The sequence below is a fragment of the Lampris incognitus genome, unplaced genomic scaffold (assembly GCF_029633865.1).
Source record: "Lampris incognitus isolate fLamInc1 unplaced genomic scaffold, fLamInc1.hap2 scaffold_146, whole genome shotgun sequence".
NCBI lineage: Eukaryota > Metazoa > Chordata > Actinopteri > Lampriformes > Lampridae > Lampris > Lampris incognitus.
Genome location: NW_026611113.1, coordinates 66,006 through 92,191, shown reverse-complemented (window position 1 = coordinate 92,191; position 26,186 = coordinate 66,006). Strand labels below are relative to the sequence as shown.

The 26,186-nt window shown below is 43.0% G+C and overlaps 1 protein-coding gene across 1 annotated transcript; it reads left to right on the top strand.

The window, feature by feature from the left end:
- The first annotated feature begins 10,391 nt into the window (after positions 1-10,391).
- prpf3 (PRP3 pre-mRNA processing factor 3 homolog (yeast)) lies at positions 10,392-26,165 on the top strand. Its single transcript, XM_056301775.1, has 14 exons — positions 10,392-10,545; positions 11,570-11,723; positions 11,818-11,948; positions 13,032-13,199; positions 13,301-13,387; positions 18,402-18,685; positions 18,922-19,040; positions 19,157-19,344; positions 19,490-19,656; positions 23,138-23,220; positions 23,429-23,572; positions 24,921-25,020; positions 25,192-25,305; positions 26,046-26,165. The coding sequence occupies exons 2-14, from the start codon at positions 11,579-11,581 to the stop codon at positions 26,110-26,112; spliced, it is 1,797 nt and encodes a 598-aa protein (XP_056157750.1). The 5' UTR covers positions 10,392-10,545; positions 11,570-11,578; the 3' UTR covers positions 26,113-26,165.
- Positions 26,166-26,186: the final 21 nt, after the last annotated feature.

Genomic DNA, 26,186 nt, shown 5'->3' with positions numbered 1-26,186 from the left:
TTCCCTAACCGTAACCACGCAAACTACATCCCTTCCCCAACCCTTAACCCTAACCTTAACCTAACCCTAATTCTAACCTTAACCCTAAAACCAAGTCCTAACCCCAAAATAGACCCTTTTCCTTATGGGGCACAATAAAAGGGCCCCACAAGGTAGGTGGTTTCTGGTGTTTCTAGCCTAAAGGGGCCATTTGGGCCCCATTGGGTAAGAAAAATGAGTATACACGCAGACACACACACACACACGTGTGAAAACAGAGACCCCCGTGGCCCGTGTTTGAAGTAAAGACAGCAGAGTCCCTGTTGTATTGGATCTTGTAAGATGATTTAGAGCCCCTGTCAGATTCACAGAACCACAACTGGGTCAGCATGATGAAACTATACTATAACCATATGCTTGATGAATAGAGATGCTCCACAAAGGAATGCACACAGAATATCTCCACTTAAATCATAAATGATGTGGTTTGTGATAATTATGTGATACTCAACTACTGTGCATTACTGTCATACTCAGCTACTGTACATTACTGTCATACTCAACTACTATACATTACTGTCATACTCAACTACTGTGCATTACTGTCATACTCAACTACTGTACATTACTGCCATACTCAACTACTGTGCATTACTGTCATACTCAACTACTATACATTACTGCCATACTCAGCTACTGTGCATTACTGTCATACTCAACTACTGTGCATTACTGTCATACTCAACTACTGTACATTACTGTCATACTCAACTACTGTGCATTACTGTCATACTCAACTATTGTACATTACTGCCATACTCAGCTACTGTACATTACTGTCATACTCAACTACTGTACATTACTGCCATACTCAGCTACTGTGCATTACTGTCATACTCAGCTACTGTAAATTACTGCCATACTCAGTTACTGTACATTACTGTCATACTCAGCTACTGTGCATTACTGCCATACTCAGTTACTGTACATTACTGTCATACTCAGCTACTGTGCATTACTGCCAGACTCAGCTACTGTGCATTACTGCCATACTCAGCTACTGTACATTACTGTCATACTCAGCTACTGTACATTACTGTCATACTCAGCTACTGTGCATTACTGTCATACTCAGCTACTGTACATTACTGTCATACTCAGCTACTGTACATTACTGCCATACTCAGCTACTGTGCATTACTGCCATACTCAGCTACTGTACATTACTGTCATACTCAGCTACTGTGCATTACTGCCTTACTCAGCTACTGTGCATTACTGTCATACTCAGCTACTGTGTATTACTGCCATACTCAGCTACTGTACATTACTGTCATACTCAGCTACTGTACATTACTGCCATACTCAGCTACTGTACATTACTGTCATACTCAGCTACTGTACATTACTGCCATACTCAGCTACTGTACATTACTGTCATACTCAGCTACTGTGCATTACTGCCATACTCAGCTACTGTACATTACTGTCATACTCAGCTACTGTGCATTACTGTCATACTCAGCTACTGTAAATTACTGCCATACTCAGTTACTGTACATTACTGTCATACTCAGCTACTGTGCATTACTGCCATACTCAGCTACTGTACATTACTGTCATACTCAGCTACTGTGCATTACTGCCAGACTCAGCTACTGTGCATTACTGTCATACTCAGCTACTGTACATTACTGCCATACTCAGCTACTGTGCATTACTGCCATACTCAGCTACTGTACATTACTGCCATACTCAGCTACTGTGCATTACTGCCAGACTCAGCTACTGTGCATTACTGTCATACTCAGCTACTGTGCATTACTGTCATACTCAACTATTGTACATTACTGCCATACTCAGCTACTGTACATTACTGTCATACTCAACTACTGTACATTACTGCCATACTCAGCTACTGTGCATTACTGTCATACTCAGCTACTGTAAATTACTGCCATACTCAGTTACTGTACATTACTGTCATACTCAGCTACTGTGCATTACTGCCATACTCAGCTACTGTACATTACTGTCATACTCAGCTACTGTGCATTACTGCCAGACTCAGCTACTGTGCATTACTGCCATACTCAGCTACTGTACATTACTGTCATACTCAGCTACTGTACATTACTGTCATACTCAGCTACTGTGCATTACTGTCATACTCAGCTACTGTACATTACTGTCATACTCAGCTACTGTACATTACTGCCATACTCAGCTACTGTGCATTACTGCCATACTCAGCTACTGTACATTACTGTCATACTCAGCTACTGTGCATTACTGCCTTACTCAGCTACTGTGCATTACTGTCATACTCAGCTACTGTGTATTACTGCCATACTCAGCTACTGTACATTACTGTCATACTCAGCTACTGTACATTACTGCCATACTCAGCTACTGTACATTACTGTCATACTCAGCTACTGTACATTACTGTCATACTCAGCTACTGTACATTACTGTCATACTCAGCTACTGTGCATTACTGCCATACTCAGCTACTGTACATTACTGTCATACTCAGCTACTGTGCATTACTGTCATACTCAGCTACTGTAAATTACTGCCATACTCAGTTACTGTACATTACTGTCATACTCAGCTACTGTGCATTACTGCCATACTCAGCTACTGTACATTACTGTCATACTCAGCTACTGTGCATTACTGCCAGACTCAGCTACTGTGCATTACTGCCATACTCAGCTACTGTACATTACTGTCATACTCAGCTACTGTACATTACTGCCATACTCAGCTACTGTGCATTACTGCCATACTCAGCTACTGTACATTACTGTCATACTCAGCTACTGTGCATTACTGCCTTACTCAGCTACTGTGCATTACTGTCATACTCAGCTACTGTGTATTACTGCCATACTCAGCTACTGTACATTACTGTCATACTCAGCTACTGTGCATTACTGCCTTACTCAGCTACTGTGCATTACTGCCATACTCAGCTACTGTACATTACTGTCATACTCAGCTACTGTGCATTACTGCCAGACTCAGCTACTGTGCATTACTGTCATACTCAGCTACTGTACATTACTGTCATACTCAACTACTGTACATTACTGCCATACTCAGCTACTGTGCATTACTGCCATACTCAGCTACTGTGCATTACTGCCATACTCAGCTACTGTACATTACTGTCATACTCAGCTACTGTGCATTACTGCCTTACTCAGCTACTGTGCATTACTGTCATACTCAGCTACTGTACATTACTGCCATACTCAGCTACTGTACATTACTGTCATACTCAGCTACTGTACATTACTGCCATACTCAGCTACTGTACATTACTGTCATACTCAGCTACTGTACATTACTGTCATACTCAGCTACTGTGCATTACTGTCATACTCAGCTACTGTACATTACTGTCATACTCAGCTACTGTGCATTACTGCCATACTCAGCTACTGTACATTACTGCCATACTCAGCTACTGTACATTACTGTCATACTCAGCTACTGTACATTACTTCCATACTCAGCTACTGTGCATTACTGTCATACTCAACTACTGTGCATTACTGCCATACTCAGCTACTGTACATTACTTCCATACTCAGCTACTGTGCATTACTGCCATACTCAGCTACATTACTGTAACAGACCCATTGGAAACCCCACGGTTTGTTTTTTTCCGTCCTACTGAGAATGTTACGGGGATTATTGTGCTGCAAATGAAAAGAAGCACATGTAAACAGACTCGACGCACAATAGCGCTTGGCCAAAAGAGACGGACGTGCCGGGGCTACTGCACACCAAATACTTTGCATTCCAGCAACATAAAAGGCTAATTCATACCACTGTGAGCGCAAAACTGCGCCAGACAGGATTTCATAGCCACGAAATGGAAGTCCCTGTTGGGAGGGACTGTATGCGTGTGTGCGTGCGTGCGTGCGTGCACCACGTGGACGTGGGAGGGTGTTTCAGAGATTTTAATGCGGGAGTGTTTTTGCTTTGCTGTTTGTGTGGAGTCGTATACTGCTGATTGTTATACCGTCACATTGTGCTGAGGTGCCGTTACATAATAGGGTTGGCTGCTGATCGGGATGGGGGGGGGGGCACAGCACATGTGAGGTACCAGCCAACGCAGGATTTAGGTGCATCAAGAGTTGGCTCGTTAATGTGAGTGAGTGAATGACTGACTGGCTTAGTGGATGCGTTTACATGCACAGTGAAGTCGAGACAGCTCGGTTAGGCCATGTCATTGGACGACTGTCGTTGTCCCAGTACACAAGAACCGGGGGAGAATCGATTTGTTGACGGAAGTATGTCCCACCCCGGTACGGTAGGTGGCGATATGCCCCCTTTCAGCTGTTTGTGATTTTATTTATTTATTTTTTGGGGAGGGGGGGTGTGTCCCCCTTTTTCTCCCCAATTGTACTTGGCCAATTACCCCACTCTTCCGAGCTGCCCCCCGGTCCGCTGCTCCACCCCCTCCGCCGATCCGGGGAGGGCTGCAGACTACCACATGCTTCAGCCGCTTCTTTTCGCCTGACAGTGAGGCGTTTCACTAGGGTGACGTAACGCCTGGGAGGATCACGCTACCCCCCCCCCCCCCGAACAGGCGTCCCGACCGACCAGAGGAGGCGCTAGTGCAGCGACCAGGACACATACCCACATCCGGCTTCCCACCCGCAGACACGGCCAATCATGTCTGTAGGGACGCCTGACCGAGCCGGAGGCTAACAGGGGATCCGAACTGCTGACCCCCGTGTTGGTAGGCAACGGGACAGACCGCTGCGCTACCCGGGCGCGCCCAGCTGGTTGCTGTTGGACCTTCTTCCGGTTGACCTATTGCGTCACATACCCTACTCGGGGGTACTTTTAAATCCCGCTTCGTCCCCCCCCCCCCCCCCCCCGTCTGTCCAGAAATGCGAGGTTCTCGCTCCAGCGCTCGCCATGTTGATACCACGCTGTTCGGGAACTGTGGAGCATGCGCAGAACGCCTAGGCCAGTTCGGGGCCGATCATTATCGGATTTACGGGGTTATTCAAGGGGTCATGTGAACAGCATGATACGGTATACTTTATCGGATAAAGGCCGTTATCGGAGTATGAAAACTCTGATAAACGCACCTAGCTTTTGGACCAATATTCCGTTTTAGTCGGCGCATGTATACCGTTAATCGGGTTTCGTTTCGTTCTTTTACGTCTGCGCATGTGTAGAAACGAAACGGATGTTGTCAGAACGCGAGCGGATGCAGTTAATCAAATATGGCGAGCAGCGGCGGAAGCGGTCCGTTTTGGAGCGAGGAGGAAACCAAATTCACGGGAAATGAAATGACAACTCGTAATATTCCGCACCTATTAGATGGACGGGGACACAGAAACGGAGAGACACTTGAGAAGGTCTCCGCGAAAATGGCCGCGGCGGGCTTCGACCAGCGGCAGATGGCTGCCGTGGAAACGCTTTTCTCGTCGTCGTCCGCCCACATGCAGCATCCTCAGAAAGGGGGCAGCCCTGACCGGCGGAGGCGCCACGGTGAGCGACGCCATGTTGACCGGAAGTTTTGAAAATAACACTTTTAAGTCATGTACTTGGAAAGAGATCCCACTATAAAGTGCGTGGAAACACGTCGAATCGGATTTTTACCATGACGTCATTATTCCCAGGTATGGGTTTATTGTGGTCAGGTAAACAAGAAAAAACACTGACGAACGCTTCTGGAGGTGAGCTGGGGGGAGGGAGGAGGGGGGAGGGGGGGTTACCAAAATGTGTTTTAGGGTCTGCCAACTGTTAAGGTATCTTTTGTATGTGCACTCCAGCAAAGGTATGCGGCTGCAGTTAGGATGCTGATGATCGTTACATGATGACGGATGATCATTAGGTTTTACTTTAATGAGCCTCGCGAGGACAGCATATCGCTGCAGAAAAAAAAGGTGAATAAAAATAGATCATAAGTCTCCAGAACTAAGGGGCGATCGGGGCAAGCTGTCAACACTGCACACTTTCTGCATGGCCAAGTATTGAATGCATGCACGACACGTTTTTGTTTGGTAACACCTTATAATAACTGCGCAAATGAAGCATTAGTTAAGTATTTGTAACTACTGAATGCATCATTTGTAAAGCATTTGTGAAAAAAAAGACATGCACCAGCGGTTAGTGTGTTAATCGATGTTTGATAAATACTTATTAATACTGCAATTCATGATTAATTGATGCACAAATATACATCTACATAGTTTGTTAGTCGTGTACTTACACTTTCTAAAGGATCTTGTGATCCTTTAGACCAGTGGTTCTCAACCGGGGGTCCGCGGACCCCTAGGGGTCCGTGGTGTAATTGCAAGGGGTCCGTGAAAATAAAATATCATTAAAAAAAGATCCTATGACATTTATAGAAATAGGATTATTTTACTCAAATGTGACTGAGACCTTTATCTACCTAAACTATAAAGGGTAACAGGACTTTTTTCTCTAATTACATCTGTTTCACAAGTGTAATTTATTGTATTTTAGTAAGAGATCTCGCTCCCGTTTGCATTGTTAAAAGTTACTGCATAAAAATTCTGTTGTTACATATATCTGAAAGTTACTGCATAAGAATTCTGTTTTGTTACATATATCTGAAAGTTACTGCATAAGAATTCTGTTTTGTTAACTATATCTAAGTTACAACTGAAAGCTCTTATTTTTGCCCCAAAGAGTGAATAAATGCTATAATGCAATTTAAAATGCAGTTTCTACTGTTTCTATCAAATTGCAACCCCCCTCCCCCAAGATCAGGTGGAGGGGTCCTCAGGGTAAATCAAAAATACGCAGGGGGTCCAGGACCCCAAAAAGGTTGAGAACCACTGCTTTAGACGTTTGTGAGTCTCAAAAGCGCTGCTGGCCTTTCAGTCTCATTTGTAAAGGCTCTGTAAGGCACAGATAGTCATGAGCTCATACAAAATGCTTACCTAACAACTAGGAACTACCCGAATTAATCATGAGTTGCAGTATTAATAAGTATTTATAAAACACCTATTAACACACTCACCATTGGTTACAAATGCTTTACAAATGTTTTACAAATGCTTTACAAATGTTTTAAAAAAATCGGTTGCAGGTGTGAAGAATTGTGACCAAGCAATTTGGGAGAGCTGGACAATGTGCCTCTCCTACATCTGACCAACATTACCACCGTCTGTGGGAGATGGATGCGAATCGTTTGAAATTTCTAGGGTCATGCAGGGAGAGAGGGAGGGAGTGTGTGCGTGTGTGTGTGTCGGGGGGGGGGGTTAATCCGACAGACTCTGGTGGCCTCAGGCTCACTGCTGCTTTCGTGCTCAACTACTACAACTGCACTCAGTTGACCCACATCACGCAATGACAGAGAAAAAAAAACAAAACACAGGGGCGGGCCAGCAGTAGAGTGGAATTGAGATAACTGTATACGGATAATCCCATGTTTTCACAAATTATGTATGTTTATGAATTGCCTACCCCAAATCCTTGTCCCACACGCGTTTCACTGCTGAGTGATGAATGATGCGGAGGAAAATGGATATTATACGAATATAAATGCACCCGACGAGCCCTTTCTCAAAACCCAAATGCTGGGGGAACTACATATTGCACATTGTTGGATTTCTAATTACCAATACTTTTTTTTTTTACTTTTATTTTGCCAAAGAAGCTGATTAGTCCAACAGTATATCTCAAGGCTATCTTAACTATAGGTTATAGAATGGAATCCAATATGAAATCAAATTTACCACAATCTGAACTGCTTGTTGGCCTTGAACTTGCCTTTTTGACCCTCTCCCTGCTAAACTTTTCAAATAGCTTAGCGGTTCCTGGGTGCCCCGATACTAAATATTATATATTCATCTCTTACCACTGGCAGTGTTCCTAACAGTAGTTTTAAAACTGCCATAGTTAAACGTCTCTTAAAGAAACCAAATCTTGATCTGGGGGTTCTCAATAACTATAGACCAATCTCCAATCTACCTTTCATTTCCAAAAATTTGTAAAAAGTTGTAGTTGGTCAACTTTCATCCTTCTTTCCAACAACATTCTCTTTGAACCATTTCGATCTGCTTTTAGAGCCTGTCATTCCACTGAAACTGCATTCACAAAAGTGGTGAACGACCTTTTACTTGCTATGGATTCCAATTCCATATCAGTGCTACTATTGCTTGATCTTGATCAATTGTCACCATTGATCATGGTATACTTTTAGACCACCTTGAGAATTATCTAGGTGTTTCAGGTCTGGCTCTGTGTTGGCTTAAGTCTTACTTATCTAATAGAACACAATGTGTATTCTATGGTAATGTTACGTCTGATTTTTTGTAGTGAAATATGGTGTACCCCATGGGTTAAGTTCTTGATCCTTTGCTATTCTCCCTTTACATCGTCCTCTTGGCCATACTATACAGAGCTATGGAATACATTTCAGCTACTACGGTGATGATATTCTACTATGTACCTGTCAAGTCAGACAGTCATACTCATATCAGAAATCTGGAGGCATGTTTTTCTGCAGTGGATAAATTGGATGTCATCTAACTTCTCACTACTTAATTCTGAAAAATCTGAGCTGCTGGTTGTTGGCCTTGCAAGACAAAGTCACCTTTTTGACCAAGAAACTGTATCTCTTGACAACTGTGTGATCTCCCAAAGTTCGACAGCCAAAAATGTTGGTATTATTTTTGATCAATCCCTATCTTTTTAATTCCACATTAGAGAATTCACCAAGACCTCCTTTTTCCACGTACGAAACATTGCCAAAATCTGGTCTTTTCTGGCCATGGCTGATGCTGAGATCCTGATTCATGCTTTTGTTTCATCAAGACTAGATTACTGCAATGTCCTAGTCCTAAAAACCTTCAGCTGTTTCAAAATGCTGCTGCTAGAATATTATATAAACCAAAAAAGTTTGACTATATCATGCCAAGTCTAGTTAGATCTGACTTTAAAGTGCTACTTTTAACATATAAAATACTTAATAGTGTTGCCCCCTCATATTTGTCAGATCTTAGATACTTTCATGCCCTCCCTTCTCAAAATGCAGGCCTCCTCTCTGTTCCTCGAGTTAAAAAGAAGTCTGCGGGCTGCAGAGCCATCTCCTACCACACCCCCTTTCTTTAGAATAGTCTCCCAGGCACCATCAGAGAATCTGACTCTGTACACTCTTTCAAATCTAAACTGAAAATACATCTGTTCTCATTAGCTTTCAACTTTGTCTTATTTCTTTGGTAGTTTGACTTCCTTCTGAGCTTTGTCACACTATCCTCTTTTGGGAGGCTCTCAGTCTGAATGTATTTATAACTTTAGTATGTCTAAGCAGTAATATCTTGGTTTTGTCCTGCTGACAAAAATGCCCCTAAACTTTCTGAATGCATCACTCCATTCTAACCTTCTGTTTGTATCTATGAACACATCTCTGAGCACCCCTCTCTCGCTCTCTCTCTCTCTCTCTCTCTCTCTCTCTCTCTCTCTCTCTCTCTCTCTCTCTCTCTCTCTCTCTCTCTCTCTCTCTCTCTCTCTCTTTCTTTCTTTCTTGCTGCAAGACAATTTTTCTTCCTTTATGGACTGTCTGATGACCATGAATCAGCTCTCTCTTTCGACCGCCTGATGACTTCGGAGCCTGTTTGTGGTGCGTCCTGTTTTCCCTTGGTCACAGTCCCAGCTGGAGATTTGCGCTATCGTTTGCTCTGTTCTCATTTAAAATTGCTTTTATATACTTTTTTTTATAGCTATGACAACTTTGGCATTACTCTCATCAGTTCTGTCTTCTTCTTCCTCCCTCTGTAAAAATGCTGTGTCAAAGTCTGCCTCGTCTCTTAACGTGTATGTGAAGTTTATTCTCTCTGCAGGGCCCACTGAGCAGAGCAGGTTTTGTGGCGTGGGGTTTGTCTTGAATAGACACTGATCCACAAAATTTGCCCTGCACACTCTTTACAAGCTTATTACCCAGCACATTTAAATTTGCTTAAATTTATGCATCAACTATGCGTATCGTACATTGCCCTGCCCTGTGTAATCTGTTATGTTACATTCTGGTATTTTTGTGCATTTGACAACTATTGCATGTCTGTCTGCCCTGGAGGAGGACTCCAGTCCTCTGTTGTTCTTCCTGAGGTTTCTCCCATGCTTTCCCCTGAAAAGGGTTTTTCTTGTGGCGTTTTAACGTTATCCTGTCGTGCCACTGATAGGCTGTACGTTTGTTTTATGAGTAAATAATATTTTGTGCATTTTCGCGACGAGAAATGCGGTTATATGATGAAACGATGTGCTGGAGCAAGACGGGAGGGTCGGGATTATCGGCTACATGAACAAAAGAGGGCGACAAACAAACAAAAGACACCCGTTTGACGGTTGACCCCCGCGCGGAGAGCGGGTTCACTTCCTGTTCCGGGTCAAAGAACTATAAAACGTCCTGTGAACGGCGCCGTCGCGACAAAGTTTTTCTTAGCACGAAAACGTAGAGGTCTCGAGTACTTTATGTACGTAGAACTAGATCGTCTGCCCTCAGGTCTTGCGGCGAAGGCGGTTTTGGCGAAGGAGAGCAGGAAAGAAATCGCAATCTTTGTAAGTTTAACCAAGCGAGCGGCTCAGTTGTTGCTGGTAGCGACATGCTAACGCTAGCTGCCGGGGAGTTCTGGCGGATGTCATAGGACGCCACGGCTTTGCGTGGTGTCGGCGTTAGCTGGTTGGTCCGCCGGGTTAAGTTAACGGCTAACGGGGGATAGCCGTAGGGTCGACTATGCGAGGATTTTGCGGCAATAACCTCGGCAATAACCTTATAAACCTCGTCCGTTCGAGAGAAACGAGTGTTCAAACTGCCGGATGCGTCGACAGTTGGTTACTTTTTTTTGCAATATGCGCGGGTAGTGACGCGAAGGTAATGCTGGAAGGAGCTGGAAACTAGCAATAGGTATTGGATCTCTGTGCTGTGTTTCAACTAGTTGGTAAACCAGCTGAGAGGACACCATGTTAATTAGCGCTGCCCATGACCAACGAGCTGATATCGATATAAAACGATGCTTTGTTCATGTTGGTCCCACCATGAAATAAACTATATGTCGACCTGCAGCGCCAGTGTTGCAAACTATGCACAAGCCAATATGCTGGCACGCAAATGATGATGTTAAAACTGCTCTTTCTAGGGTCTGCTGTACTCCACTCTATACAGCCCACTTGTGGTGCAATTATGGCAAAGCAACAATGAAAAGGCTGCAGGTAGCATGTAATGATGCATTCAGAATCTCGCTCAAGCTTCCAAGATGGACAAGTGCAAGTCACGTGTTTGTGACGAGTAATATTCCCACTTTTCATGCTGCGTTGAGGAGCTTTACGTATACATTTATGTGTCGATTAACTGACTCAAAAAATGTAATTATAATGCCCTTAGCTGAGCCTACACAAAGTGACACAAGGTACTCCTCTTGTTTCTGGAAACACTGGAAAAAATGTCTGTATAGGTTTTAATCATGATGGACTTGTGAACTGCTATTAGCCTTGTTTTTGTGTTGTTGTCCTGTGTTGTATTTTTCTTTTTAATATGGACCTGCCTATGTGTCTGACTAGAGTTGATTGATTATCTATCATACAGAATTAGAGAATGTCTATGCCTAAGCGGGAGGTGGAGGAGTTGAGGCCATGGGTGGAACGCATTGTGAATAAGATGCTGGGCTTCTTAGAGCCCACTGTCGTCACTGCGGCTTTGCAGTGCGTGGGCAAGGGGCTCGACAAGAGGAAGACCGCAGGTCAGTGACTGATTTGGTTATGATATCCTTGTAATCTGACAGTGATAATGATATTTGCTGTGTCATTCTGAACCTGACACTTTGTGCCCCTCAGACCAGTTGCGTCCTTTTCTTGATGAATCGGCTGGAGGTTTCGTGGAGCGTCTTTTTGAAGCGCTGGAGGAAAGTCGCAATGCCCGTGGCAACAAAGGAGCTGGAGAGAAGAACCGTAAAAGAGACTTAAAGGTAATAATTGGGTCCCCATATCCAACTGACAGATCTCAATATTAGTTATGTTATTATTTATTTTATAGCTTTAAAGGATAACTCAATTTTTCTGCAATTTGGGTTATGCTATCAATATTTATGCCATTGTGCATATCCATTATCATTTTACTCATCAACTTCATTGTGGAGATCTTGGACATGGGATCACTGCTGAACCAAGCTTTCCAATGTCATCTTACAGTGCCATGGAATATAATCCTTAAAGCAGTCTTTTCAATGCCTCCTAATTCCTTGATTAGATTGTGTAAATGACTTCCCATTATCTCTGACTTCTCATGCGCTGGCTGGTTAGCTTATCGATGGTTACTCTTACCTAAGGTAAGTATTGATGGTCATTCCTGCAAGTTGAACCAGGAAGTAGCTCAGCTATTGATAATCTTGGACATTTTGCACAGCAACTCAACTTTAACATTTTCACTTCCAAGTATTTGGTTTAGATAATTAGGTTAAATTGGATTTATTGAAAAATGTCTGATGCTTGTATTCCATGGCACCATAAGATGACATTGTAAAGCTGTGTCAGGTGGTGGTCCCGTGTCCAAGATCTCAAAAATGGAACCGGTGAGTAAAATTATATCAACTGATACGCACAATGGCAGAAACTGTGAAAATAAGACCCAGGTTATAAAAATATTATCCTTTAATGCATCGTTGTAGTATGTTTTTGATATATGAATTGAAAGATTGACTTGTAACTAATACCCTGATTGGCCCCTACATGAACATCTGTCTGTCATTTTGCCTCTGTAGATTAATTTATTTTTAGATTTTATTAGCTTTTTTTTTTTAATTAGACAGCGATAGTGAATGCAGACAGGAAATGGAGAGAGAGGGGTTAAGACATGCAACAAAGGTTGCTGACTGGATTCGAACCAGTGACAGTTGGGGCCATGTGGTATGCGCTGTAATCATTCACTACAGGAGTGCCCTCATTTGCTTCTGTAAGCAGATTGTCACTACACTTGTGTTTGAAAGAAGATGGCTATGTGCGATTGCCAAACATAGTGGTCATTATTTACCCTGCTTTTGGTCTCTTCTCAGGATGTTTTTGGGGATGACACTGATATCAGTGGAGGGAGAGGGGCTGTAGAGGCTGGAGATGGAACAGCAGTGAAGAAGAAGCGAGTCCCTCGCTTTGAAGAGGTGGAGGAGCCTGAAGTGATCCCTGGACCTCCTTCTGAGAGCCCTGGCATGTTGACCAAGATGCAGGTACTAAACAATCTCTTATTCCTGACTGTTGTGGCTTTTAAAGGGTATGGAGGGCTTTGCCTAAATAATTATCAACTTGCTGCTCTTCTTTCTACCATCAGATCAAACAGATGATGGAGGCAGCCACAAGGCAGATAGAGGAGAGGAAGAAACAACTGAGCTTTGCCTCCTCGGTCCCTGCTGCACCGGTAATATAGATCACCTATTCTACTCTATATTTACAGGGATTAAAGTTCTCCGTCACGACGACGGATTTCCGTCAATTGGATTCCTGAGAGGACATGTATGAGATCAGTGTAGGGTTTTCCTTATAAGACTTAAGGCTCGGACATACTTTCCACGGGCAGATTGGGACTTGTACCGGTCATGCAAACCCATTCATACTACAGTTGAGGGTCCGTGTCGGTCTAGCGTTGAACGCGTGCATTTCTCAATCCACACTCCATTCCAGTTGGTGGCGGCAGTGCGCCATTACGTTATTTAACGTTATTTCCACTTTAGACAGCAGGCATTTTTATCTGTCCCAAGCGTTTGTGCGATTTCTTGCCAGAAGTTCAGCGCCATTTGGCTGTCTTTGTATTCTTTCAAAGACTAATTATATAAATGTGGGTAACGGCGAATCGCCTTAAACAATCTGTCTTAGGTGAAGCGCCTAAGCATTTTTGTGCAACGTCTAAACCAAATGAATGGAAAAACCTATGCTGAGAGTTCTCTACCGCACTTGCGAGGAAAGACACCGAATTGACCCTAATATGTTACTCTTTTTTTTTTTCCTGAAGCTCATGTTTAAAAAGATGGGTTTTGTCTTATATTTCAGGACTGGACAATTACGTGTTCATTCATTACAACAGATATTCTTTTTGAATGGAGAGAGTACCAGAGTAACTATGATATTTTAAAGTGTGTTGCATGATGGGTTGTTTATGGCCTTAATGTTACTATGACTTGAAATACTTGGGGTCAACTGTCCAAAGTAACAGGGAGTGCAGAAGAGAGATGAAGAAGAGAGTGCAGCCAGGGTGGAGTGGGTGGAGAAGAGTGTCAGGAGTGATTTGCGACAGAAGGGTACCAGCAAGAGTTAAAGGGAAGGTTTGAAAGATGGTTGTGAGACCAGCTATGTTGTATGGTTTGGAGACAGTGGCGCTGATGAAAAGACAGGAGGTGGAGCTGGAGGTGGCAGAGTTGAGGATGCTAAGATTTTCATTGGGAGTGATGAAGAACAGGATTAGGAACAAGTATATAAGAGGGACAGCTCAGGTTGGACGGTTTGGAGACAAAGCAAGAGAGGCAAGATTGAGATGGTTTGGACATGTGTGGAGGAGAGATGCTGGGTATATTGGGAGAAGGATGCTGAATATGGAGCTGCCAGGGAAGAGAAGAAGAGGAAGGCCAAGGAGGAGGTTTATGGATGTGGTGAGAGAGGACATGCAGGTGGCTGGTGTGACAGAGGAAGATACCGAGGACAAGAAGAGATGGAAACGGATGATCTGCTGTGGCGACCCCTAATGGGAGCAGCCAAAAGTAGTAGTAGTAGATAGCCTTAATGTTACTAGGCTAGTGAATGTTTTTAGTCCATTTTATAGTGAGTCTTTCAGAGTCAGTCAACACTGAAAGTGTTTCATTAGTCCAATTTAACCTGCAGGAGTTTCTGAAGGGTGCTGTAACGTGTTTTGCTGCCACGAAATGAATTCATAACGAGTGAAAATGAATTTTTGACGTCTTCTGATGTCTTTACTTCAGAAATGAACCAGGGAGAAGATAATAATAATAATAAACTTTATTTATAAAGCACCTTTCAAAACACAATTAGAAAGTGATTTACAATAGAAACAGCACACATTTAAAATACAAGAGATTAAAACAAACTAGGAGCCATAAAAAATAAAACACCGTATAAAACACAAAGAGAGCAAAACACAATTGAAAATAAAAAAAATGAAATTAAAACAAATAAAATCAGGATATGCTTTCCAATAAAAGTGGGTTTTAAAAAGAGACTAAAAAGAAGACACTGACTCAGACAGCCTTATTTCCTCTGGCAGGTCATTCCAGAGCCTCGGGGTCCTGATGGTGTCCCCTTTAGTTTTCAGCTTGGACTCAGCAAGAGAAAGAAGACCTCTGCCCGAGGATCTCAAACTATGCTAAGGTTCATAAGGGATTAAAAGTTCTAAAATATATTCTGGAGCCAGGTCATGAAGAGCAATAAGATCTTAAAATCAATCCTAAAACAAACAGGGAGCCAATGTAAAGAGGCTAAAACAGGTGTGATGTGGTCATGCCTCTTAGTTCTGGTTAAAATCCTGGCAACTGAGTTCTCCACTGTCTGAAGTCGTTTCAAAGATTTTGGATTAAGACAAGAGAAAGGCTGTAGCAGTAATCAAGGCGCTAGGAGATAAAAGCATGTACAACAGTTTTTGCATCTGTAAAATTTACAGTAATCTTATTTTTGCAATATTCCTGAGGAGATAAAAACATATCCAAATTCGTTGCTGGGGAGAGGGACGTCTGGAGTGCTCTACTTAGCTTGCTGCCACCGCGACAATTGGACAAACTTTGTGATATGTTGCTCAAAACAAAAATAACTATTAAACAAGGCACCAAGATTTCTTACAACAGGCTTGATACAGGTATGTTGCAACAGGTAACCAGTATGTGGCAGTATTTGTTTTGTGATATGCTGGGACCCAATAACAAGGATTTTTGTTTTATTAGACTTGAGCTGATGAAAATTTATCTACATCCAGTTTTTTATATAAATCAGACAATCCTGTAGAAAACGCAACATACTGAGGTCCGTGGGCTTGACGTGGAGGTAGAACTGTGTGTCATCCACATAACAATGAAAAGAAATACCCTGTCTGAGGATGGCCTCACCCAAGGGAAGCATATAGTGACGCTTGTAAATGTCGATGGTATAATGATGGAAGCTGAGGTTATTTTCCAGTGTAATGCCAAGGAATCTGAAAGACTCCTCCACCTCTACCTTTACTCCTTTGATGGTGAGACTGGGGGGATGGACCAGTGTTTGGGGGGCTAAAGAGAAGTTATTTAGTTTTTGAGATGTTAAGGTAGAGAAACTTATCGTTGCACCATGTACTAAAAGGGAAAATGGAGTGTTGATAGACAGAGAGAGTCATTGTTGTTATTGAGCAGTGTGAGGGTGGCGGTGTCATCTGCATATTTGAAGTAGAGGGATTGACTTTGATATTTAATGCTGCAGTTTAACAATTCTCCCAGTGTCCACTTCATGAATCGCAAAAGACCAAGTTTTACTGACTACTTGCACATACTAGGAATTTGTTTTATTGTGATGCTCTTCATAAAGCCCCAAAGACATGAACACTAAAGTTGAAAAAAGTAAACATTTTGTCTGAACCGAACCAGCAGGCCAGCCCTACAAACACGAATGTCCATGACTGAGTGATCATGTTTGCAGTGACTGAGTAATCAGGTTACATGATTGGGCCACTGGATCAGGTGACCAACGACGTCACTGAAGTTACGCTACTGGTCGTCCGAGCGCCGAGAGGCATGAGGGAAAGCACAGTTAAAGCAGCCTAAATAACAATCACTCTGACAAAACACTCGCTGGCAAATTCACAAAAGGATTGCGCTTGCTTGGGTCCAAAACTTTGAATCCACCCACTCCACCGAGTTGACTGATTGTTCTGGTCTGGCATCAGGACACGAAACAGCAGGTTCTCAGTGGAAAAAGTGATTATCCATGAGCGCCGTGGGGGAACTAACTCCGTTGTCAAGCTGTTGTCAAGTGTTGAAACAGCATGTCTTCTCAATATCGCCCGACATCGTAGTTTGTTTTTACTTTGCTCCGCTCGACCATTAAAACCCAGGAAAAACCAGTATGTTGTCATGGCTACGTATCAGTGTCGACTTAAGAAGACGTTCGATTCAGGCAGATATGTTGGTCTCCAGTGATTGGTTAGGAAAAATTTAATCCCCCTCCCCCACGGAAATCGGTTAGAGTGGAGGCAGTGTGAGACTGAAGATGGAAATGGAGTGTAACGAGTCGACTATTCCGTCTGATGTCAGGCAAGGATTGCGGGGCTTTTGCGGCCGCTAAACCTGCACAAATAACACAAAAACAAACTGCAATTCTCAAAGCACCCGCACACTGTGAAATGCACCCCTAACGGCACTGCCAAGCAAATAGCATCTCAGTGCTCTTTACACATATTTACATTAGGTAATATGCATACATTTGGCGCAGAATTGCGACCTTTCTATGCAGATGAGCCTCGTTGCAAAAACAAAAAGTCCAATTCACATTCACAAACACCAGCGCTAATAGCCACACACAGTTAGTGAACGTTATTAGCATCTTCAGAGAGTTGGTGGTAACTGATGCCCAGACTCTCCAGTGATCATGGCAGCAGTGATTGTAGCCGGGCGAAGGCATCATCATGCCAGGCATGCTCGTGAGCAGATATTTCGAAGGAGAATATTACTTGTTGGTTTAACTGAGACCGAAATCATTCACAGATACAGGTTGCGAGGTCAAACAGTTCTTTCTTTACTACTGTGTTCTTGGCACAAAGCCACCATTTATACTTTGCCACATGGATAATTGCAGTCAGACTCAAAACAAGGACAAATTGCACTCAGCTGCAAAATTTTATGGGCGTGTTTGCATTGTAATACAGAGTGAGTCTTAGAAAAATGAGAGATATCCACAGATAGAAATGGATGAAAGAGAAGGGGGAGTTAACAGATGATTAGAATAGTTATACTTCTCTTTCAAATGAAACAATCCAATGTGTGAGTGAAAAGTTTGGGAACCACTACAGAAAATTGCAGAAGAACATTTAATATCCAGGAATTCACACTATAGACACTACCACTGACTATCCCTGTAACAAATTGGCCACAATTTCGAATATTGACCACATACGGTCCAGCCATATTGTAGGTTTTGACCTAGTCTTGTTGAGCCTTCTATCGGACAGCATCTTCATACCTAAGAATATCAGAAATACCTAAAAATCTTAGTTGGAAAGTAAGGAATTATGGAATGATGGATATCTTTCAATGTAAAGCGCGAAAGGCCAAAAATGAAGATCGCAAATATGTACATTCATTTGGACTATTCTGTTTTATACTCACACAATATGTCAAGGATTATGCTACTGTAGCCTTTCAGTCAACATCACATTTACAGTGCTCTTTATTTCTTGCTGGTTTCAGCGGTTGCCACTTCCTACACCGCAACCCTACCTGGAATCCCCTCCGATGTCCAGGCTTCTCCCCACTCCCTCTGTTCCCCCTGTGGCTGGAGCCCAATCCATCCCCCCTTCCCAGGCTGCCACCTTCATGAATGATGCAATAGAGAAGGCCCGTAAGGCAGCTGAGCTGCAGGCACGCATCCAGTCATCAGCTATGAAGCCGGGTATACTGGGAGCACTGGGGAACGCTGGGCCGCACAACCTTGTGACACTGGCCAACTTGCATGCCATGGGCATTGCTCCACCGTGAGTAACCTGTTGAAATTACAACTGAAATAAATACCCCTTTCACACTGGCCAAAAAACCCGCTAATGTCCGCCTTTGGTTAATATAAAAAGGCGGCTGTTAGCGGGGTTTTTTTGGCTAGTGTGAAAGGAGTAAAAGATTGAAAGGTTTTGTTTCCCTGCGGAACCGTCCGTGGAGAAATACTTATATTCTTGTGCAGGTGTGAAACCTCACTGCTTTCTGTGTATGAATGCAGGAAAGTGGAAGTCAAGGAGGTCAACAAGCCAACACCTTTGATTCTAGATGAGATGGGAAGAACTGTAGATGCTAGTGGCAAAGAGGTTGAGCTCACACACCGTATGCCCACACTGAAAGGTGCGTTGTACAGTAATCCTACACAAACATGTCCTCAGTTTTCACTTGAAATCACCTTCTGTTACTGATGACCCACCTATTTTCTTCCCTGTTGGAACATGTGTGTGTGTTTATAGCCAACATACGTGCGGTTAAGAGGGAGCAGTTCCGTCAACAGCTGAAAGAGAAGCCTGGAGAGGACCTGGAGTCCACATCCTATTTTGACCATCGTGTCTTCATAAACGCAGCCCAACGCGCACGCAGAAGCTTCAAATTCCACGAACAGGGACGCTTTGAGAAGATCGCCCAAAGAATTCGAACTAAGGTTGGACATTGCCACTCCTAGCACTTTTTTCTGTTTGTAGTTTTCCCTTCTCTACCATTTTTTGTTTTTTTAGTATATTGTTCAGAATGTAGTCATGTCTGAATAACGTAATTTTCCCTCCTCATTACTTTCCTACCTAAATCAGGCCCAGTTGGAGAAACTGCAAAGCGAGATTGCCCAGGCAGCAAAGAAGACGGGCATCCAGGCATCCACCAAGCTAGCTCTGATCGCCCCTAAGAAGGAGCTTGGAGAAGGGGAGGTGCCCAGCATTGAGTGGTGGGATTCATACATCCTGCCCTCCAACGTAGAGCTGTAAGAGACCAGTGCCTTCCCCTCAGCACTGTTAAGGTGTTCTGTGCCAGATTAATAAATCTGTTCAGCTGGTATCCTTGCCTTCCCTGCAGCACCTGAAGGAACTTAAAAAACCCAGCTCCCCCAGTAAATAGCGCTACATACTGCTGTCTTACTGAGCATCTGTGTGGCACTGATGAAAAGCACATCTGGTGGAATTAACAATCACTGGCTCGCAGGAGCCAGTGCAAGAATCAAATCTCCAGGGATGTAGTTTAATGGTAGCCTTTGTCCATACAGGCTAGCTGGCCAGCTGCTGTGCTAAAGTGCTAGATGGGTAATAGCACATGTTGTACAAGTACACACATTCTCTCTAAGATTGTCAAGTGCAATTTTTCTGTTTCTTTGAGTGGACAACTAATAGTAACATAGTATAAAGTGTACATTATCACATACAGAATTCTTACCCAGGTCTGGAAAGTATGGAAAATCATTTTTCTAAATTTACAGATCTGCAGAGGTATTGAAATTAAAAGAAAAAGTGGTAATTTGTACTGAGATTTTTTTCCAGATTTGAGTTTAAATCTTATATATATATATATACACTACCGTTCAAAAGTTTGGGATCACCCAAACAATTTTGTGTTTTCCATGAAAAGTCACACTTATTCACCACCATATGTTGTGAAATGAATAGAAAATAGAGTCAAGACATTGACAAGGTTAGAAATAATGATTTGTATTTGAAATAAGATTTTTTTTACATCAAACTTTGCTTTCGTCAAAGAATCCTCCATTTGCAGCAATTACAGCATTGCAGACCTTTGGCATTCTAGCTGTTAATTTGTTGAGGTAACCTGGAGAAATTGCACCCCACGCTTCCAGAAGCAGCTCCCACAAGTTGGATTGGTTGGATGGGCACTTCTTGCGTACCATACGGTCAAGCTGCTCCCACAACAGCTCAATGGGGTTCAGATCTGGTGACTGCGCTGGCCACTCCATTACCGATAGAATACCAGCTGCCTGCTTCTGCTCTAAATAGTTCTTGCACAATTTGGAGGTGTGTTTAGGGTCATTGTCCTGTTGTAGGATGAAATTGGCTCCAATCAAGCGCTGTCCACTGGGTATGGCATGGCGTTGCAAAATGGAGTGATAGCCTTCCTTATTCAGAATCCCTTTTACCCTGTACAAATCTCCCACCTTACCAGCACCAAAGCAACCCCAGACCATCACATTACCTCCACCATGCTTAACAGATGGCGTCAGGCATTCTTCCAGCATCTTTTCATTTGTTCTGCGTCTCACAAACGTTCTTCTTTGTGATCCAAACACCTCAAACTTGGATTCATCCGTCCACAACACTTTTTTCCAGTCTTCCTCTGTCCAATGTCTGTGTTCTTTTGCCCATCTTAATCTTTTTCTTTTATTGGTCAGTCTCAGATATGGCTTTTTCTTTGCCACTCTGCCCTGAAGCCCAGAATCCCGCAGCCGCCTCTTCACTGTAGATGTTGACACTGGTGTTTTGCGGGTACTATTTAATGAAGATGCCAGTTGGGGACCTGTGAGGCGTCTGTTTCTCAAACTAGAGACTCTAATGTACTTATCTTCTTGCTCAGTTGTGCAACGCGGCCTCCCACTTCTTTTTCTACTCTGGTTAGAGCCTGTTTGTGCTGTCCTCTGAAGGGAGTAGTACACACCGGTGTAGGAAATCTTCAATTTCTTAGCAATTTCTCGCATGGAATAGCCTTCATTTCTAAGAACAAGAATAGACTGTCGAGTTTCAGATGAAAGTTCTCTTTTTCTGGCCATTTTGAGCGTTTAATTGACCCCACAAATGTGATGCTCCAGAAACTCAATCTGCTCAAAGGAAGGTCAGTTTTGTAGCTTCTGTAACGAGCTAAACTGTTTTTAGATGTGTGAACATGATTGCACAAGGGTTTTCTAATCATCAATTAGCCTTCTGAGCCAATGAGCAAACACATTGTACCATTAGAACACTGGAGTGATAGTTGCTTGAAATGGGCCTCTATACACCTATGTAGATATTGCACCAAAAACCAGACATTTGCAGCTAGAATAGTCATTTACCACATTAGCAATGTATAGAGTGTATTTCTTTAAAGTTAAGACTAGTTTAAAGTTATCTTCATTGAACAGTACAGTGCTTTTCCTTCAAAAATATGGACATTTCAATGTGATCCCAAACTTTTGAACGGTAGTGTATATATATACACTACCGTTCAAAAGTTTGGGATCACCCAAACAATTTTGCGTTTTCCATGAAAAGTCACACTTATTCACCACCATATGTTGTGAAATGAATAGAAAATAGAGTCAAGACATTGACAAGGTTAGAAATAATGATTTGTATTTGAAATAAGATTTTTTTTACATCAAACTTTGCTTTCGTCAAAGAATCCTCCATTTGCAGCAATTACAGCATTGCAGACCTTTGGCATTCTAGCTGTTAATTTGTTGAGGTAATCTGGAGAAATTGCACCCCACGCTTCCAGAAGCAGCTCCCACAAGTTGGATTGGTTGGATGGGCACTTCTTTGAGCAGATTGAGTTTCTGGAGCATCACATTTGTGGGGTCAATTAAACGCTCAAAATGGCCAGAAAAAGAGAACTTTCATCTGAAACTCGACAGTCTATTCTTGTTCTTAGAAATGAAGGCTATTCCATGCGAGAAATTGCTAAGAAATTGAAGATTTCCTACACCGGTGTGTACTACTCCCTTCAGAGGACAGCACAAACAGGCTCTAACCAGAGTAGAAAAAGAAGTGGGAGGCCGCGTTGCACAACTGAGCAAGAAGATAAGTACATTAGAGTCTCTAGTTTGAGAAACAGACGCCTCACAGGTCCCCAACTGGCATCTTCATTAAATAGTACCTGTTAGAGCCTGTTTGTGCTGTCCTCTGAAGGGAGTAGTACACACCGGTGTAGGAAATCTTCAATTTCTTAGCAATTTCTCGCATGGAATAGCCTTCATTTCTAAGAACAAGAATAGACTGTCGAGTTTCAGATGAAAGTTCTCTTTTTCTGGCCATTTTGAGCGTTTAATTGACCCCACAAATGTGATGCTCCAGAAACTCAATCTGCTCAAAGAAGTGCCCATCCAACCAATCCAACTTGTGGGAGCTGCTTCTGGAAGCGTGGGGTGCAATTTCTCCAGATTACCTCAACAAATTAACAGCTAGAATGCCAAAGGTCTGCAATGCTGTAATTGCTGCAAATGGAGGATTCTTTGACGAAAGCAAAGTTTGATGTAAAAAAAATCTTATTTCAAATACAAATCATTATTTCTAACCTTGTCAATGTCTTGACTCTATTTTCTATTCATTTCACAACATATGGTGGTGAATAAGTGTGACTTTTCATGGAAAACACGAAATTGTTTGGGTGATCCCAAACTTTTGAACGGTAGTGTATATATATATATATATATAACAGGGGTGGCTTTAAAGCTATAATTTTATTGTTGTCAACTTTACCCTATACAGAAACCCAGAGATGCAACTGGATGACATTGAATTCTTTGGGGTAACCAACCTTGTGGAACACCCGGCCCAGATTAGCCCTCCAGGTAAATGTAAACATTAACGTAACCTGTAGGTCTATATGCAACTTAATGTGCTGTCTTGCATCTATCCGCCAGTGATCACGACTTTATGAATGTATAAAAGTCCCTCTGTGAACACTGTAATTTTCTGCAATAGATCTCGAAATATGTAATTGTACAAACACAATGTTTGAGTAGTTGTTGTGGTATGTGTTTTATTTTTTGTAATTAGTGGACACAGATAAGCCAGTAACGTTGGGCGTATACCTGACAAAGAAGGAACAGAAGAAGCTGAGAAGACAGACACGTCGGGAGGGCCAGAAAGAATTACAAGAAAAGGTCCGCCTTGGACTCATGCCTCCACCAGAACCTAAGGGTAAGAACACACACATAAGGGTGAGAATAAGAACACACACCCTTTTTCACCAAGGCAGTTTGAGGGCTGGTTCGGAACCGGTGCCTAATCTCGAACCAGTTCTTAGCGTTTTGACAGCCAAAAAAAACAACTCTTGGCCCAGAAAACTGGTTCCAGAGTGGCACCAACTCTTTGCTGGGCTAGAGGAAAGAACCACTTACATCAGGGGCTAGGGCGGGATTATCGGGACCAACAAGACCAATAGGTGATGTGTGAGGTGTCTGTGGCAACTGCTGAATAATGCATGCAGCCCTTAACACTCAGTAATGACACTTCACATCAGAGTTTGATAGGAATCAAGTAGTTTTATCAGCACATACTTTATTTGATTGACTTTGACAGAATTAATTTGACACCCCACATTAATTTTTCTATATTTAAAAGCCTCATTTTAGTTTAACCATCTGAAATCCTATGCTTAAAAACACATCGACAAAGAACACCCAAGAGTTCTCACTAAGAAATACTGAGAGATTAATCAAGCAGACCTTTCAATGTTCCGATCAGTCACCCCGCTGGAGAACAAGGCAGATAATCACAGGTACTGTTGATTTTATAATGGACATTTGGGGAACCCCAGTGGCTCACCTGGTAGAGCGTGTACCACATAATGAGTCCTTACTGTAGTGGCCTAGGTTCAAATCTGGCCCGGGCCCTTTGCTGCATGTCATCCCCTCTCTATCTCCCTTGCCTTTCCTGTCTCTCTCTACTGTCACTGTTAAAATAAAGCAGAAAATGCTGAAAAAATAATCTTAAGGGAAAAAAAAAGAGACATTTGTGTGATGATATTTCAACAAACCATCCGTCAACAGGGAAATAAAAGCCTCTTGTCTACAAGACCGGTTAGCTCCGGAGCAGCTCACGGTGGGGTCTGTGAGCGTGAGTAGCCAGCTGGTCGTCAGTTTGTGGTGCTTCTTGGCTTTGAAAACATTGGAGCAAATTTTCAGTTCACCGTCAATTTTCGTAAAACTGCCAGTGTTGGAAATCTACACAGTTGAATTCTTGCCTCAGAAATTCCCAGACGTGAATTTAACGGAGAAATAGCATACCAAAATTGTAAAAAAAATCGAAACCTACACAGCTGATTTCTCATTTCCTCTTGCTGGGAAAGTGGAGATGTATACAGTGACGTTAAAAGGTGGCTCTCTAGCCTGTGGAAAAGCAAACTGGTTCTTAGAAGGTTTGTAAGTTGAACTGGCACCAGCCCAGAGCTGGAACTAGGTTTGCGTTGGTGGAAAGGGGGTAACCGAGTAATGATGACACACGATATATAACGAGATGGAGCTAACATTTTCTTTCCAATTCTTAGTACGCATCTCTAACCTCATGAGAGTACTTGGAACGGAGGCTGTTCAAGATCCCACCAAGGTGGAGGCCCACGTTAGAGCACAGATGGCCAAGAGACAGAAGTACGTTTCTCTAATTAACCTCTGTTAACATTACTGTCTTCTTTTTCCATTACCCCTCTCTTTCTTGCATTATCTTTTGACTGCCACGCATTTATTTTATCATAATGGATGAAGTACCATAACCTTTCCAGTACAAATAGCTCTCTAACAGTTTCTTCTCCCTACCCTCAGGGCTCACGAGGAAGCCAATGCAGCCCGCAAGCTCACGGCAGAGCAGAGAAAAGAGAAGAAGGTCAAGAAGTTAAAAGAAGACCTCAACCATGGTGTTCATATTGCAGTGTACAGGTGTGTGTTTGCAAGGAGAGAGACTACTGCTGCTACTACTACTACTACTTTTGGCTGTCCCCATTAGAGGTCGCCACAGCAGATCATCCGTTTCTATTTCTTCCTGTCCTCTTCATCTTGCTCTGTCACACCAGCCACCTGCATGCCCTCCCTCACCACATCCATAAACCTCCTCTTTGGCCTTCCTCTTTTCCTCTTCCCTGGCAGCTCCATATTCAGCGTCCTTCTCCCAATATACCCAGCATCTCTCCTCCACACATGTCCAAGCCATCTCAGTCTCACCTCTCTTGCTTTGTCTCCAAACCGTCCAACCTGAGCTGTCCCTGTGATATACTCGTTCCTAATCGTGTCCTTCTTCATCACCCCCAATGAAAGTCTTAGCATCTTCAACTCTGCCACCTCCAGCACCGTCTCCTGTCTTTTCGTCAGTGCCACTGTCTCCAAACCATATAACATAGCTGGTCTCGCAACCATCTTGTAAACCTTTCCTTTAACTCTTGCGGGTACTCTTCTGTCACAAATCACTCCTGACACACTTTTCCACCCACTCCACCCTGCCTGCACTCTCTTCTTCACCTCTCTTCTGCACTCCCTGTTACTTTGGACAAGTATATTATATTATATATTCTCTCTTGCAAGGGGAGAGAGAAGATGCTAATATTTTTGTATACAGCTGTATTGTAACACGTGTGTGTGTGTGTGTGTGTGTGTGTGTGTGACCCTTGCCCCCCCACATACAGGATCCGCAATCTGCAAAATCCTGCCAAGAAGTTTAAAGTGGAGGCCAACGCAACCAGCTGTACCTGACAGGCTCAGTGGTTCTGCACAAAGATGTCAACATTGTGGTGGTGGAAGGAGGTAAGGAGGCAGCACTTGTGACG